The 16,440-nt window shown below is 39.1% G+C and overlaps 1 protein-coding gene across 1 annotated transcript; it reads right to left on the bottom strand.

The window, feature by feature from the left end:
• Positions 1-12,219: 12,219 nt before the first annotated feature.
• On the bottom strand, positions 12,220-15,318 carry LOC146630735 (uncharacterized). The gene is made up of 3 exons (XM_085356069.1): positions 14,864-15,318; positions 12,886-13,016; positions 12,220-12,392 (listed from the first exon to the last, which is right to left on the bottom strand). Exons 1-3 carry the CDS (start codon positions 15,316-15,318, stop codon positions 12,220-12,222), a joined length of 759 nt encoding a protein of 252 aa, XP_085212195.1.
• Positions 15,319-16,440: the final 1,122 nt, after the last annotated feature.

The following is a 16,440-nucleotide window of genomic DNA, read 5'->3' as shown; positions in this document are numbered from 1 at the left end:
ACTAGTAGAGGAAAATTGCTGGCAGTCATTGTGCAACTGATCCAAAAGACCGGTCAGTGACCCGCAGCTAACCTCTTTTCCTTAATCATAAGCAAAGCCTGACCGATATAGAATTTTAAAGGCCAACACCGATATTTGGTGAAGTAAAAAGCTTCTGTATCAGTGGATCTGTATTTTTAAAATCACAAAAGATAAAAACATATGCCACACATTTTTTGTGTGCTCTGAAAGTCTAAAAATAATAATTTTTCTGTTGTCGTGGATTACTCGTTTATGTTCTGGCAAAATCTGTTTTGGATCACGTTTTCATGTTTGTGGCATTCCAAATACGCTGCCAACACGAAAGTTGTAGAGTGCTTTCTAGTGGACAAAGTATTTAACATTAACACTCATAAGATGGTTGAAGGGTGTTTCTTCACAAATGAAATTTTATTTTTAAGAGTTTCAGTCAGGTTTCAGAGCTCATCACAGCACAGACGCAGCTTTAGTGAAGGTTACAAATGATCTTCTTATGGCCTCTGACAGTGGACTCATCTCTGTGCTTGTCCTGAAACACCTCAGTGCAGCGTTTGATACTGTTGACCATAATATTCTATTAGAACGATTAGAGCATGCTGTGTGCATTACAGGTACTGTGCTGCAGTGGTTTGTATCATATCCATCTAATAGAGTCCAATTTGTCCAGTTTGTAAATGGAGTCTTCTTCACATGCTGAAGTTAATTATGGAGTTCCACAGGGTTCAGTGCTAGGACCAATTTTGTTTACATTATACATGCTTCCCTTAGGCAGTATCATTAGAAGACATAGTATACATTTTCACTGCTATGCAGATGACACCCATCTCTATCTATCCATGAAGCCAGATAACACACACCAAATAGTTAAACTGCAGGAATGTCTTAAAGACATAAAGACCTGGATGGCCGCTAACTTTCTGCTTCTTAATTCAGATAAAACTGAGGTTATTGTACTCGGCCCTGAAAATCTTAGAAATATGGTATCTAATCAGATTCTTACTCTGGATGGCATTACCTTGGCCTCCAGTAACGCGGTGAGGAACCTTGGAGTCATTTTTGACCTGGATATGTCCTTCAATGCACATATTAAGCAAATATGTAGAACTGCTTTCTTCCACTGCGCAATCTCTCTAAAATTAGAAGCATCCTGTCCCAGAGTGATGCTGAAATACTAGTACATATACATGTATTCATGTATTATTTATTACTTCTAGGCTGGACTACTGTAATTATCAGGATGTCCTAAAAACTCCCTGAAAAGCCTTCAGTTAATCCAAAATGCTACAGCAAGAGTACTGACAGGGACTAGAAAGAGAGAGCGTATTTCTCCTATATTGGCTTCTCTTCATCAGCTCCCTGTTAAATCCAGAATTGGGTTGCATCCAAAATCCTGCTCCTCCTACTCGTTTTATCCTATCTTCCTTCACCCCAACCGGTCGCAGCAGATGGCCGCCCCTCCCTGAGCCTGGTTCTGCCGGAGGTTTCTTCCTGTTAAAAGGGAGTTTTTCCTTCCCAGTTTTGCCAAAGTGCTTGCACATAGGGGGTCATATGATTGTTGGGTTTTTCTCTGTATGTACTATTGTAGGATCTATTGTACTGTACAAAGCACCTTGAGGCGACAGTTGTTGTGATTTGGTGCTGTATAAATAAAATTGAATTGAATTGTCTCATCTCTACTTTATTTTTTAAATAGTAATTTATAGAATAGAATAGAATTCAACTTTATTGTCATTGCACATGTCACAGGTACAAGGCAACGAAATGCAGTTTGCATCCATCCAGAAGTGCTTTAGCCATGATATAGATATATTACAAATATATATTAGCAATAATATAGATATGTGAGTATATTACAGAAATGGGTCTATTATGGTATGTTATAATGTACACGGTATGAAGTATGTTATGAATATGCTATAACTATAAGTATGTACAGGCTGTAGTGAGTACAAGCTATGTACAGGATATAAATATGAAAAACTATACAGAAATATGAGATATACAGCTATACAGAAATGTGAACTATGCAGGTTATAAACAGTTGTAGATTTAAAAATTATCGTATTGTACAGAATGATTATTTACACAGAATTATACAGTAGTGCAGTTAAGGTAAGTGAGATATGTGGATAATTTCTACAGAGGCTATATAAAGTGCTAGTGGTTGAGAGTGGTTGTTCAGTCCATGTTATTATTGTGTGTATGAGGGTACAGTTGTCCATTGTGTGTGTAGGTGGCTGTGGGTGTGTGTGGGTCAGATGTCAGGAAGCAGAGTTCAGGAGTCTGACAGCTGTGGGGAAGAAGCTGTTCCGGTACCTGGTGGTCTTAGTCCGGAGGCTCCTGTAGCGCCTCCCAGAGGGCAGGAGGGTGAAGAGTCCATGTGATGGGTGACTGGGGTCTTTGATGATTTTCCCAGCCCTTTTCAGACACCGCTTCCTGTAGATGTCCTTTATGGCAGGAAGTGGTGCTCCGGCAATGCGTTGGGCAGTTTTCACAACCCTCTGCAACGCCTTCCGGTCCGAGGCAGAGCAGTTCCCATACAGACTGTTATACAGTTGGTCAGAATGCTCTCGATGGTGCAGCGATAGAAGTTCACCAGGATGTCTGAGGACAGGTGGTTCTTCCTCAGAGTCCTCAAGAAGAAGAGGCGCTGGTGAGCCTTCTTGACCAGCTTGGAGCAGTTGGTCGTCCAGATGAGATCCCCGGAGATGTGAACTTCCAGGAACTTGAAGCTGGAAATGTAATGATGGTGTTGGAACCATCAGCAGGTCTGCATTCGTGGGTGAAGAGGGAGTAGAGGAAAGGGCTCATCACACAGCCTTGTGGTACACCAGTGTTCATTGTGATTGTAGATGAGCAGCGGTTATCCAGCCGGACATGTTGGGGGCGGTTGGTCAGGAAGTCCAGTAACCATTTGCATATGAGGGAACTGATGGCCAGGTCTGTCAGTTTCCTGATGAGTTGTGAGGGGTGGATTGTATTGAATGCTGAACTGAAGTCTATAAACAGCATTCTGACTTAGGTGTTGTTGTTGTCCAGGTGTGAGAGGACAGAGTGCAGTGCGATGGAGACTGCATCCTCTGTGCTCCTGTTCTGGTGGTATGCGAATTGGTGGGGGTCCAGGGTGGGGGGGAGACAGGATTTGAAGTGTGCTAGGACCAGCTGCTCTAAGTACTTTGTGATGATGGGGGTGAGTGCTGCTGGGCGGTAGTCATTTATCTGCCAAAAAACAAAATAACCAAAAAAAAAGGTGGGGTTTTTTTGATAAACAACCAGAATGTCAATGAAGCAGTAGTTCATCTGGGTCAAGACTTAACGCAATTTGCAGGTTATTGTAAGACAGGAGGGTCGAACATAAGACAAAGTTGACAGAATAGGCCCAGCAAGGCTCTAATCTGCCCCACTGTTGGAGTTTTAGCTGTAAGGTTTTCAACTTTTTCTACTGATAAAGACTTCCCCCATGGCCATTGAGACTACACCAAAGTAATTAAGCAATCGGTAAATAATTAAATGGAGAAAAAGAGCAACCTATCAACTATAGAGATGTCTGTGAATTAATTTTTTTTTTTTTTTTAACTACAGGACAGTGTGGGCTTCTTTACATTGACAGACAAGGAAAATTTCACTGGTCCAACGCACTTAAGATTAAGGACAAGCAATTCTTGTAAACTGTGTAGTAACAGATGGATGGAGGAATGGACAATGGACACCCTGCTATTGCATAAGCTCACTGGTCCTTTGGCCAGATGGTCTGAAGTAAATGAAACCTCAGTAAACAAAAACTGAGGACCTTCATTGAAGACGGTCCAAAACTTCCTCTGTAAAAAGGTATATTTCTATAAAATGTAGGAAAGCAGAATTTTTTGGGCATTTTTGCTTGTTGAATACATTTTCTTGACAGAAAAAAATTTATTGATTAATTGAATCCTACACAGATTCATATCTAATTTTTACATTTCAGAGTACAGCTTCAGATGATGCCCTGTATCCCTGTTTATTTGTTCAGAGGGTTTAAGCAGGGCATTTGACCACAGCATTATATAAGAAAGACAGGCCCAGGGTGTCTTGATGGGATTAACTAGAGTCAAAGTTATGTATACAAATGAGTCTCTGACTACAGCACTTTACATTAGATGGTCTCATCTGTAATTCAGATGCAAGCCTCATCACAACGCCTGTGTGCAGAGGCACAGGAGTCTGACACTAGATAACTGCCTGTGTGGGTGTGCATGTGTAAAAGAGAGTGTGAGAGAAAATGTGAGAGACACGGAGTGCTAGGATGTGTGTTTTTGTGCATGTAAAATCCCCATAGAGTCACAGTTCTGCTCTTCAGACTAACAGTACATCTCGCACACTAATTCAATAACAGAACAGCCGTGGTGTGTAAGCCTCTTAATAAGCAGCATGCCTTGTCTGTCTGTCTCCCGATCCCTCGACTCACTACTGCTTTCACTCACTGCGCTCTGCTTTCCCACCTATCCATCTGCTTCACCCTGCCTTCGTCGTCTACCTCTGTTCCTCCTTAACGCTTGTCTATCTTCATGTGCTCGCTCATTCTCTGCCTCTCAGGATTGCTCTCCACACCCTCTTTAACTCTGTGTGCTCCCTCCCTACTCATCTCCTCCTTTTTCTCCATTTATCTCTCCTTTCATCTGTCACAGCCACCTCCTACCCCCTCTCTTTCTCTCACCCTCCCTCCACGCCTCTGTTCTAGTGAGTGGTCGGTCTGCAGGGTGCTTGTTATCCAGCACCTTTCCAGACATCCCCCGGTTGGGAAGCCAGACGACAAGACAGGCGGCAGGGCAGATAGACAGACAAAAGAAGAGCAGCAAGGAGGAAAGAGTGACAGCTGGGCAGCCTCTGCAGCAATACTGACAGGCAGGAGGAAAGGCAAAAAAATTGCAACTGGACGGCAGATGTCCATGGAGACAGCTAAGAGAGTAGTCTGTCAAAAAGACAAGACGGACTGTCAGTAAGAGGTTACCAAACAGGTAAGAAGACAGATAAAGGCAGACAAGTAGAAGAGAAACAGGTAGGCAGAGTAGCCAGACAGGTCGCCACAGGCCGGTGTGTAGCAGCCAGCCAAACTACGAGCCCAGCATCCCAACATGCCAGAGGGCCAGTGGGTGCACGGCTGACAAACACTGCCGCTGTCTGGGCCTGGCACGGTACTGCAGGCAATCACTGATGCCCGCATAGTGATGAATAACAGTCTAATTACAGGCTGTTCAGTTACCTCATCCTAAAACCGGTAGTAAGGGTCAGAGGAATGGAGTGAACATTAAGGTCAGCGTCATTTGGCGTTTAAATAAAGCTTCAGCTTTCCAGCACCTTGAAAGCAAAGCTCGACTAGCTGCTGAAGAGATAATTATCGTGCACGTTTTCATCCACAGTTTGCTTAGACTGTTACTCAAACAACAGTATTCACTTATTTTTACAGTTTTAGTATAAGGTGACTATTGAAGCAACAACTACAATGCGGTGAATTTAAGATTAAATACTGCTATGTAGCAGAGCAGGCCATGACAAGAATACAATAGTGTATTATAAGCAGAGACCATTTCAAAGTACAAAGCTAATATTGTTTGTGAATGGCACTGACAAATTTTCCTTTTGTCCTACGAATTCTTTGTGGAAAAGTGTTGCCGTGTGATGTTAAACAGACTTTTTTGATAACGCTGAAGCAAACTGGACCTCATCATAACCATCAAATGCTGCCTTAATTCATGTCAGGAGGGATTAATGTTAAAACATACGTATTTCCTCAACTGTACTCCAATAAAAGTCATCATGTTACCGCAAGAATGGACTACAAAAGCATTACTTTCACACTCAGGAAGTGATTTTACCAGACGCAGGCTTGCAGCACTTGTGCGGTGCTCCAGTTTCACCATATGGTGAAGATTTCAGTCCATGCAAATTCCAATCACTCTGACTCAGCAAAATTCATTAGCCTTTCCTCTGCTCACCAGATGTGGCAATGGCTCCTTTCAGAGCAATCCACCAAAAAATAAACATTAACATGCTAAGACTTTAATTGCAGAGCCCGTGTTCTGAAATATAAACATCAATAACCTTGCTCAGAGTTAAAGCTTTGAAATTATTTAGTGTGTAATAAGCTCACCTAGTTGGAAGGACTGCCTGGAGCATTGCAGAACCTTTTTATTTCATCACAAAGTTAAGAAACAGAGTGCTTTGTCATCAGGCTATTGCAACCTTTACAGTCACTACTGCCAGCTATTTCCACAGGCTGTGTGTGGGTTTTTTTCTTGATGGTCTGTCACCCAGATCTCTGCACTCTGGCTGTCTTCCTACTGGGTCAAGTCACAATGACAGGAAATTATGAGCCTTCTTCTTTGGGAGCGATACAAGTGGCTTTGCAGAAACTAACAACAGGGAAACTCAGAGTCTTCTCATTCTCACAGTCAAAAACAAGCCATAAAAGCCATCCACCATTTCCTTAAAGTTGAGGTTTAAAAATGCCAACAAGTCATTATATTTAATCCTGCCAAAATAATAAAAATCCCAAATTAAATTAAACTGGCACAGATCACAAGTAACTGAGGATATTTTTCCAACAGGTCTTGAAATTTCCATCTTTAAGCAATTTTAACTAGTTGACTGCTAGTATCTGTTCAAATTTACTGGAATCTCTGCACCCCGAAAACTGCCGATTTATGTTTTTGTAGTGGTTAGTTCTGGCGGTACTGCATCGTTCTCTACTTGCCAACACATCATTACAAGATCACTCAAGAGAAGGCACAGAAAATGACCGGACACACTGAAGCGAGATGAAAAAGCAATGACTGGAGGTGAGTCACAAAGGAAGAATACAGCGTTAGATGCCTTTCTGAACTGGCTGTACAATTTATCATGCATGGCGGGAGGTAATTTAGAGGTAGAGGAAGGCGGGTCTGCATCCTATTGATAGAACAAATAGTACAGATTGTTTACATGGGACCATATATACGGGAACAGAATAATTTGTGTCAGCTGGTGGAACAACAATATTTGGATTAGGAAGAAAGATGTGCAAGCTGAAAAACTTATTCTAATGTTGTTATAAAATGCTGCACATTTAATATTTGGTTCCATTTCTTAGTTAAAAGTACCTCTGTCTAGGAAGGTACCTCACAAATACAATGCAATATACTGTAAAATATTGATACTCCATTTTCATCCTGCAGAAAAAGCCTAAATTAACAAACATTAGTACATCCATGAATATTTTTGACTGGCAGATTTGTTGCTTAAATTGATTCAATATGCTCTTCCTTATTTTCTGTCATTTACAGATGTTGCTAATGTGCTGGATGCTTGCATTAACATGGACAATAATTGAGTACAATTAGGTTAGATGATGTGCAAATAAATAATGTCCGTTAGCCAAAACCAGCATGTTTCAGACACACACACGAAAATGTTACTTACAAACAGGAACACATCTGTATGTAAGTGACTATTTAAAAAAAACAAAAAAAATCAACTTCCGTATTCAAACATTCCTTAGATAAGTGAGCTCTACATAATGTGTGCAAGGTTTTGTACTAGAAGACTAAAATGTGTACACATGTATTTGATGAAATCTGAATGCTCCTTTGTATTCAGCTGAAATACTAGTTTAAGACATTTAACTCTGAACATCAGTTAAAGAGGCAGATTATATCTGATTATTGGTATATGAAAACAAAAAAGACAGCATATAAAACTTTTATGAGAAGGAACAAGGAATAAATGTACTTTTGAGAATTTATAATCAAATTATTATATGTTATTATTATGATGATATGTCTATAGCCATCTTATGATATAATTTAGTTTTTTTTTTTTTTTATGAAAATATTTTTCTTTTATTTCTTTGATTGATTATAATTACATTGGGAAGACCATATAGTAAATAACTGAAAAATATAAATACACAAGGTTATCAAAGTCAGACCCCTGACTTAGTATTATGGTCAGTACTGTGACAAACATCCATCCACTACCGCAGTGTGTTTGCTTTAGTTAGCTGCAGGGGATTGAACTGACCACATTCTTGCTTCCTGTCTCCTCCTGGGTCTCTTCATGTGCCATCCTAACAAACCATTATGTTGCCAGATCAATAAAGACGATGAATGCTAAATTACTGGTCACACCGGATCCAGATGAAATAACTGGGGGGTGATTCACATATGAGAAATGTAGCTGTTAAGACCTCAGGCTGATTTCCCAGAGTCATGTCAGCATGAGAACATTTTTACAACAATTAGAGGATATCTGGCAAGAATTCATCATTATCCCATATCGTGAGCTGGCCAGTGAACTGCGAGTGCAGTGTTTGAACGTCAATCTAATTTGTTTCAATTGAAAGATGAACTCTAGGAAGGAAAACAATGAAAACAGATGAATTATGAACAACAATGAGGACGTAGGAGGGCAAGCAGGGCAGGGCTGGTTCTTTGTATCTACTTATTTGTCCAAATACAGGATGTGGTAAAGGGTCCACTGGGACATATAGATGTATTAATCCCTCATAGAGATTACAACATGTTATCAAACATGCCATTTCTTAACATTAGAGCTCCCATCGCCACCCCCTCAAAATGGTAATGCAAAACTATTACAGCTTACTTCAGCATTCAGGGAAATCCCTTGAAAGCCAAATGGTGGTTACAAATGTGAAGCAGCACCTCAGAGCTAAAAGTGAGCACCACGACTATGAGTAACAGATGTCTTTGGGTACAGACCCAGCACGTTTAGGTTGACTTTGAATGTAGAAACACATTTTTAGAAAAGAAGATCATATGTAAAGTCAGTGAAAGTGACATATTTCATGTCAAAAGGAGCATCTTGTCAAAGTGACACCAAGTTCGTTTTGGGATTTTTGGATTCTTTTTGCAGAAGGCAGCTATTCGTGACCACAAGTGTTTATCAACTGTCTATGATCAAACAAATAACATATGTGAATTCTGCTTCGCAGGGGATTTTCACTGTAGGGTTAGCCAAGTTTACAAAGAGTGATGATCGCTACAGTAAATTAAAAATGACTTTCAGAATGGGTCAGCTTCCTGGAAACGAATGCTTCAAACAGATGGAGACAAGCACAGATTAAAATGAACAATCAGGAAATCATCCATCCAATTTGTATCGCTTAATCCTGTTCAGGTGTGTGCAGGCTACAAGCTATTCGAGCAGTTTCTAGGGCTATTATGAGGCCATCATAGGGACGCGGTGAGAAAAACATCTGCATTAGCTCACAGATTTACAAAATAAAATAAATAATATATCTATAATAAAAACAAAAAAAAACCTAAAACTAAAAATATCTATGATAAAACTAAATAATTTAAAGTAAATAATCTAACCTATGCCACAAACCCTAGGTAGCAAACAAACAGTCCCCAGTAGACCTACACAGACACGGAGACAACGTGCAAATTTTTCCGTTCTGTTGAGACATGGAACACAATAACCTTTGAAACAGTGACACATCCAGACTGAATCATCTCTATATTTTGAAGAACTTGAGGCCACCTTTCTCCCATTTTCGACACTGTCTGAAACTTTTATGACCATTTCATTGGTATTTAGGTTGTGCTCAATGACTGGTCAGTCTCCGTCAGCAATAACATGGTGTAAAGTATTGAAATGTTTCGGCAGAACTTGGCATGATGTTATTGAACTATGGAATTTGAGCTTTAATTCAAGGGGTTAAAAAAGATTGTTATTATATTTTTTTAATATTTACTTTATTAGTGTTCTATTTTAAGTGGTCAAATGTAATGGACTATTTATTCAAAAGCTGTTTATCAACAGGCAAGGAGATTTTAATTGTATTTTTTAATCAATTAGGCAGGTAAAAGGCAAGTCGAATAGCCATCCTCAGAATTTAAAAAAAAAAACAAGAAAAACAAACAAACAAAAGAACTCAAAACCACCAAAAAGATAATGGAGAAAATGTGGAGAAACAATAGAAATAATTCAGGTACAAAAATTAAGAGCTCACATGAGCTTCGCACATCGCAACATAATAAAGTCTGATTGTTTATGGAAGACAACAATGAGGATGATCACAGGATCCTTTCCATGGGAAAAAAAAATTCACAAGTTTCATCCTCTGCTGAACAACATAACACAAAGAGATAAAGGGAAGGCTTCAAACACTACAAGATTTAAACCACTCCTCGGGTTTTTGAACAGCAATGCCAGATCTGCAATTTTGCAGAACAAACAACCAAAAAATGAAAGGCCATTTATCCAACAATATCTGTAAGAGAGGAAGCTAAGATCTGCCCGTACCAGAGTAAAGTATGGAGTATGCTTTTAACAGCTCATGATCTGACACATACTCTGTAACACACACTAGAGGCAGTGTGATGCATGGTCATGTATGCCTTTCACTGGGTCACTAAAACACAGAAGACACAGGATGAATTCTGTGTTTAGGGATATAACTGCTGGTAAAATTCAGACAAATGTAGCAAAGTTTACTAGACAGACAATGTACAATGAAACTAAATATACAGTGAAAACAACCCAGGACATTTTAAACTTCAGGAAGTGGATTATTCTGCAATCAATTACCTGATCTGTCCCTGACAGAATGCTTTGAGTGGAAACATAAAGAGCCTAAAGCTCCTCAAACAACATCTGAACACAGTCACTGTATAGGTCTGGCAAAGCATCACAAAGGAGGAAACCTGTTATTTGGTCTGATCTGAACCTGACAGAACAGCATTCCACTCGCTTAAAGCAAACATAATGGCCTAAAATCCTTCAAACAAACACTGAAGACAGCCTCAGTATAGGTTTGGCAAAGGATCACAAAGGAGGAAACCTATTACTTGGTCATGTTTATGAATTCCAAATTTCAGGCAGTCACTGCTTGTGAAGGATCCTCAACAAAGAAATCTAAAATATTTGTTAAGTTAATTTGTCTAAATACATTTGAGTCCCCGAAAATAGGGGACGGGGTATAGATGGTGGTAATTCCTCAACACCTGAGGCAGTATTTCTGTTCAGCTGCTTGAATTAGAGCTGAAAATCTGCACTTGAACAGGTTTTGATTGATTCATTTCAGATCTACTATTGTGTTTAAAGAAAAAAAGCATTATGAAAATTGTTACTTGTTACTAATTGCTACTTCATATTAAAACATTTTAAATGGACCCATTTGATTATAAAAATATCTGTAAACATATTTAGTACAACTAAATGGCATTAATCAGCTCAGTGTCTTATTGCATTCTGAATTCAACACCAGGGAGAAATGGGCTGAGCACTATGCAAGTAAATGCCTCTGTCTCTCAAGTCCTTGGGAATGAACCCATTGAACTCCCTGAGGTGTATGGAAATAACTAGCAGAATGCAAAATCTTATATCCACTCTGCCATCTAGTGGCCAGAAGCCATTATTGCTTCTAAAGAGCCGTTAAGTAGCAACAGATGGTAAGGTTTCAAATCCATTTGTTTGTGGTTAAATGGTGAAAAGAAGGTGGGCCTTCTTGTTTAATAACATTTTTTGACAGTGGCGATGAAAAAATGCAGGGTTTAAGCACAAGTTAGAAGAAAATGTGATTTATTATGGTAATAAAAATGATATGAACAACCAGAAAATCACGTTCTTATTACATAATCAAACCATACTTTCTTGGTTAAATCGACTATTCCATGAGTGTCAAAATAAAATAGTTACTTCATGTACTTGCTGTGAACAGGGGGTGTTTATAAACAGATTAAACAGATCTTTCAGCTCAAATGAGCAACTCATAACAACATGGTATTAACTTCAGGCATTTTAAAACACAAAGAAACAGTTAAAACTAGTATTTTGCTCTTTTAGCACAGACAAGAAAAAGAATGGAAATATAAGATGAAAACGAAACAGGAAATGCATGACCTGTGTGAGAAACAGCACTAACTGCAGCAATGAAACTAAAAGTAGTAGTTGTAATAAAACCAACCTTTAAGATCACAAAATCCAAAGTATTTTGTTGTAATATAAAACAAATATAAAACCTGAATTTTAAATATAAAATAGAACCTACAATAAAAAACAACCAGATGGTAACCTAGACTCCACCGCACAATCTTTTACCAATAAAGTTAAATTTAATGTTTTCCACTAAACCAAATGAGAATGAAACAAATATTTTAGAAACAGATGTTGTTAATTCTCATATCAACCATTATTCTAACATATAGGCATACGCCCAGCTTACTAGTCAGCGTCTGCGAATTGGTCTGGCTCAGTGGGAATGATGTGACGGGACCATATCAGGGGGTGCGGGTGGTGCACCGCTGGTGTGTAACTGGCTGACACGGGCAGGGCCGCTGTGTCCCTTTGCTTCAGTGTCAGGTCCTGCAAAGCAAAACGGAGGACGTCTTCTGGACCTGAAACAGGCAGCAACACACGTCATGGCCTGAATCCTAAAAGTAGTACTGACACCTACATCAGCTTCAATGAAAACAGGATGCTGAAGGACTGAAACTTGCTGTTTCTAATATTCATTTTTAATTTAGTATATATCCTGGCACTTTTATGCACATTTGACCATTTAAATGAAAGGAAATGTAGATAACACTTTATAACTGCAATGAGCCATTTCAAAGTGGCTCTGTGTGGCAAGACTCGCTTCTCTAAGGACTTTGGTTTCAGCAGTTTTCCTTTATGACAGAAAAGGTAATGACTACTACTACTATTAATACACATCAGGTAAACTTTAAAATTTCCTTGTTTGACCTCAGTGGTGAAGATATATTCAGTAATCAACCTTACAGAAACATAAATTTATAACTTATTACATATGCATGTATATAATAACTAAGACATTTAAATTCAGTACTGTAAAGAGAGTAGATGTCATGAAAATGTTTTTTTCTTTACCATAAGGTCTGACCCCAAAACACATGTTTTTCCAGTCAGAGCGCGTGCCCTCCTGGATCTCTTTTCCCCAGTCTTCCTCCGCTTTTATGGGTGCGGGTGAAAGAATTTCCGGGTAGACGACTTCTTTGTCTCTGCAAGAGGGCTCATGTTAATTAAAGCAGCGGTCCCCAACCTTTTTTGCGCCACGGACCGGTTTATGCCCGACAATATTTTCACGGACCGGCCTTTAAGGTGTCGCGGATAAATACAACAAACTAAAACTAGTACCGGTACCGAAAAAAAGAAAATTTATTCATAACACATGCGAAAAGACCAAGGAAAACTGAGTAAACGATAAAAACGATAACGAAATAACGCTGAAAACCGATAAAAACCCTGAAAACTATACATTTCACACCTGAGCCTCAACTCTCGCGGCCCGGTACCGGTCCGAGGGTTGGGGACCGCTGAATTAAAGTGTTCCATAATCAGAGGGAAGGGAAATTAATTACATATTTGAAATACATTTCTGGTTGTTAGTGGCAGTATTTTTCGCCACAGTTTACATCTGATGTGTGCACAAAACCATTAATGTTGGAATTACTGTAACTGTGTGCTTTAAAAAAAATGCTATACAAATAAAGTTATATTTATGAGTATTATAGAGTATTTTTATGCTTTAATTCTTGCTGTCATTATGTGAATGAGATGAAAAAAATAATTTACCATTCCCATACGTTTTCACTGAATATAATAATTCAGTACAATATGCACAACTCATTCTTCACATCCAGAAGAAGCTTTGATGCATCTCTCCACTCAGTCTCAAGCATTAAAGGGTTATGGGAAGATGGGCTGTTTATACAAGAGCAGCTGGTCAGGGTGATAGAAGGGCAGCAGGACGGTTATCTGCTCCTTTGTGCAAAGAATTAACCTCCAGCGGGCTGCTCATGTACATGTTTATGTCGCTCCGATGCATCTGTTATCACTTTAATTTGCACCGAAACAAGTGAAATGGATTCACAATGATTTATGCTTTTTACCTGGACACAATGATATCCCTTAAGTCTCTGTGTGTAAATCTACAGACAGATTTGAGCCTAACTATTATGTTTTTAGTGTTCATACTGTGCTGGCTGGAGATTTAAGAGACAGATATGCACAAGAATATTGATATCACTCTCACATGTTACTCACAGCAAGATAAGCAGTTATCTAAAATAATAACTAAAGCATTCAATTTTCTGTCGTCTCATCTGAAACTTCACTCAAGTTGGGACTGAAAGCATTTATTCTTCTACTTCATGAGTATAATTTTTGTACAGGAATACTTTTAATGACTGTTTCCAATACAAAATTATAGTGTGAAATTGTCTGCACTACAGGAGCTTTTATAATTTCACATATTCAATCTATGGACACATCTGAATCCCCCTCGCTCTGTGCACAGTCCCACTGGAATGGCATTCCCTAGGCTGTTCCCATAAATCTGGAAGCATAGAATTGAGAACCCCCCTTGCTTGAAGTAAAGGACCCTGGCTAACCCTAAAAAACAACCCCATAGCATTATCCCTCCTCCATCAAACTTTACAGTTGACTTTTATGCACCTTGTTCTGTACTTCAGGGCTGAGTTGCAATGGTTCGTAATTTATGAGGGAAGAACTTTACAAACTTAACTGATTTATTACAAAAGTGGCATCCTATTACAGTACCCCACTCAGATTTAATGAGGTCTTTAGAACAACCCATTCTTTCACAAATGTTTGTATTTGTTTTTATGCAGAAGGGAGTAAACTTGACTCATCTCCATCAGCTGAGCATTACGTATTACTTATCTGTCTCAGGGCCTCTGCAGTAGTAAATCTTGCTACTCTAGGGCTGTTATTAATGGTCCACTGCAAAACCATTAAAAAAACGTGTTGATTTTAAGTAGAATCAACACATATAGGTATATATAGGCTGGACTTGAGAACTTTAAGATTAAGATAAGTGATGCACCTCTTCTTGTGTCTCGATCTCCTCCACCTTTTCTTCTTCCCTGACGCCGATAGGCTGGGATCTGGTACCTTTTGGTCAATGTTACTGGGTGGAGCACTAACTTTGGCTGAGTTACCACTCAGGAGATCTTCACTGCCGTTTCCATCAGATGCTGGGGCATCACACAGAGCTGGAATTTTGCATCCTTGTTTCTTGAGGGTCCCTGAGGGTGCTGCTTTTGTACTCTTGCCTTTGTAGCCATAGTTAAAATAATCGTTAATCCTGTATGTGGGTTTAGGACCATGCTGTGTGCCAGCTGGTGTGCTCCTACTGATTCTGCTGGCAGAAGCTGAGCATCCATTGTAAACAACTGCTCCATTAACCAAACCTGTGTTGTTGATCAGATCATTGGTTTTACGGCTGTTGTGATAGGTTCCCCTTCTGTTAGGCTCAAAGTTCATACAAGCCTGAGGCATCGCTTCACCTGTGAAACAGATGGAAGAGATTGGCTGAATTTCTTACATGATTTGTGTCAGTTGAGTGTGATTAGACCAAAAGTGACCCAAATGTTATACTTGGACTTCTTTAGAGACTTTAGTTAATAATGAAAACATGTCATTAACGGCACCAACAGACCTCAGGTTATTTACATATCAAAGAGATTATCTAATTCTTACAGTGACTGACACTGAGAACACAATACTTTCAAATGTAAATTACTGACAAGTCTCCTTCCCTTTATACTAAGGACTGTTGGTTTTAGTGACGTTTCTAAACATATTTCCTGTATTAAAGTCTGATTCACAAACATTTACTTTTAGTGTGAATAGGCAGCTTTGAGCTGACAAATCTGGATATCGTCTGATTAGCAGTAGCTTCATTTTTCAGCATGACAATAATCCCAAACACACTGCCAATGAAGTAAACGCCACATGGAACTAAAAATCCCCCCCACCCACAGTGAAACAGTATCTGTCATGGATTGGCCTTCCCAGAGCTTGGACCTCAACAGTATTGAAACAATGTGCGATCAATTTGTCAGAGGAGGGAACAAAAGCCAGCCAACATCCAAAAGCTTTTGGGTGTCCTTCAGGATGCCTGGAAAACTACTCCTGAAGACCACTTAAAGAAATTACAAGAAAATCTGTCTAAAAGAGACATCCATACCATTATTGACTTTCATTAATTGTAAAAAGCCTGTTTTTGCCTCTTATACTGTTTTTTCCATTTATGTTTGCACATGCTCAATACATCTCTGCACCCATCTCATTCTTTTTCTACGGAGCCCCGCAGGGGACATGGGAGAAAAAAAAAATTAAGACGGACTTTTCCGAGATCTCGCAAAACTTTTAGCCGCATTCTTTTTTTCTTTTTTTTTTTTATTGACAAAGCACAAAATACAAATACAAAATAGCAAACACAATGTCAGGGGGTTCGTATAAAAAAGCCAAATAGACACAGTCTATTATAGAATCACATAATATTGAACAGGGAACATAGGTTTACGGTTTTGACAGCTTTTTGATTTTGAGAATGTTGTATGGTTTTAACATATTGTTTGGTTTCATTTAAAAAGCACCGAAAGGATGGTTTTGCGT

The sequence above is a fragment of the Diplotaxodon limnothrissa genome, linkage group LG6 (genome assembly GCF_057381915.1).
Source record: "Diplotaxodon limnothrissa isolate DT_005_m linkage group LG6, D_limnothrissa_male_GT1.1, whole genome shotgun sequence".
In the NCBI taxonomy this organism is placed as follows: Eukaryota; Metazoa; Chordata; class Actinopteri; order Cichliformes; family Cichlidae; genus Diplotaxodon; species Diplotaxodon limnothrissa.
This window is presented reverse-complemented; position numbering and strand designations above follow the sequence as displayed.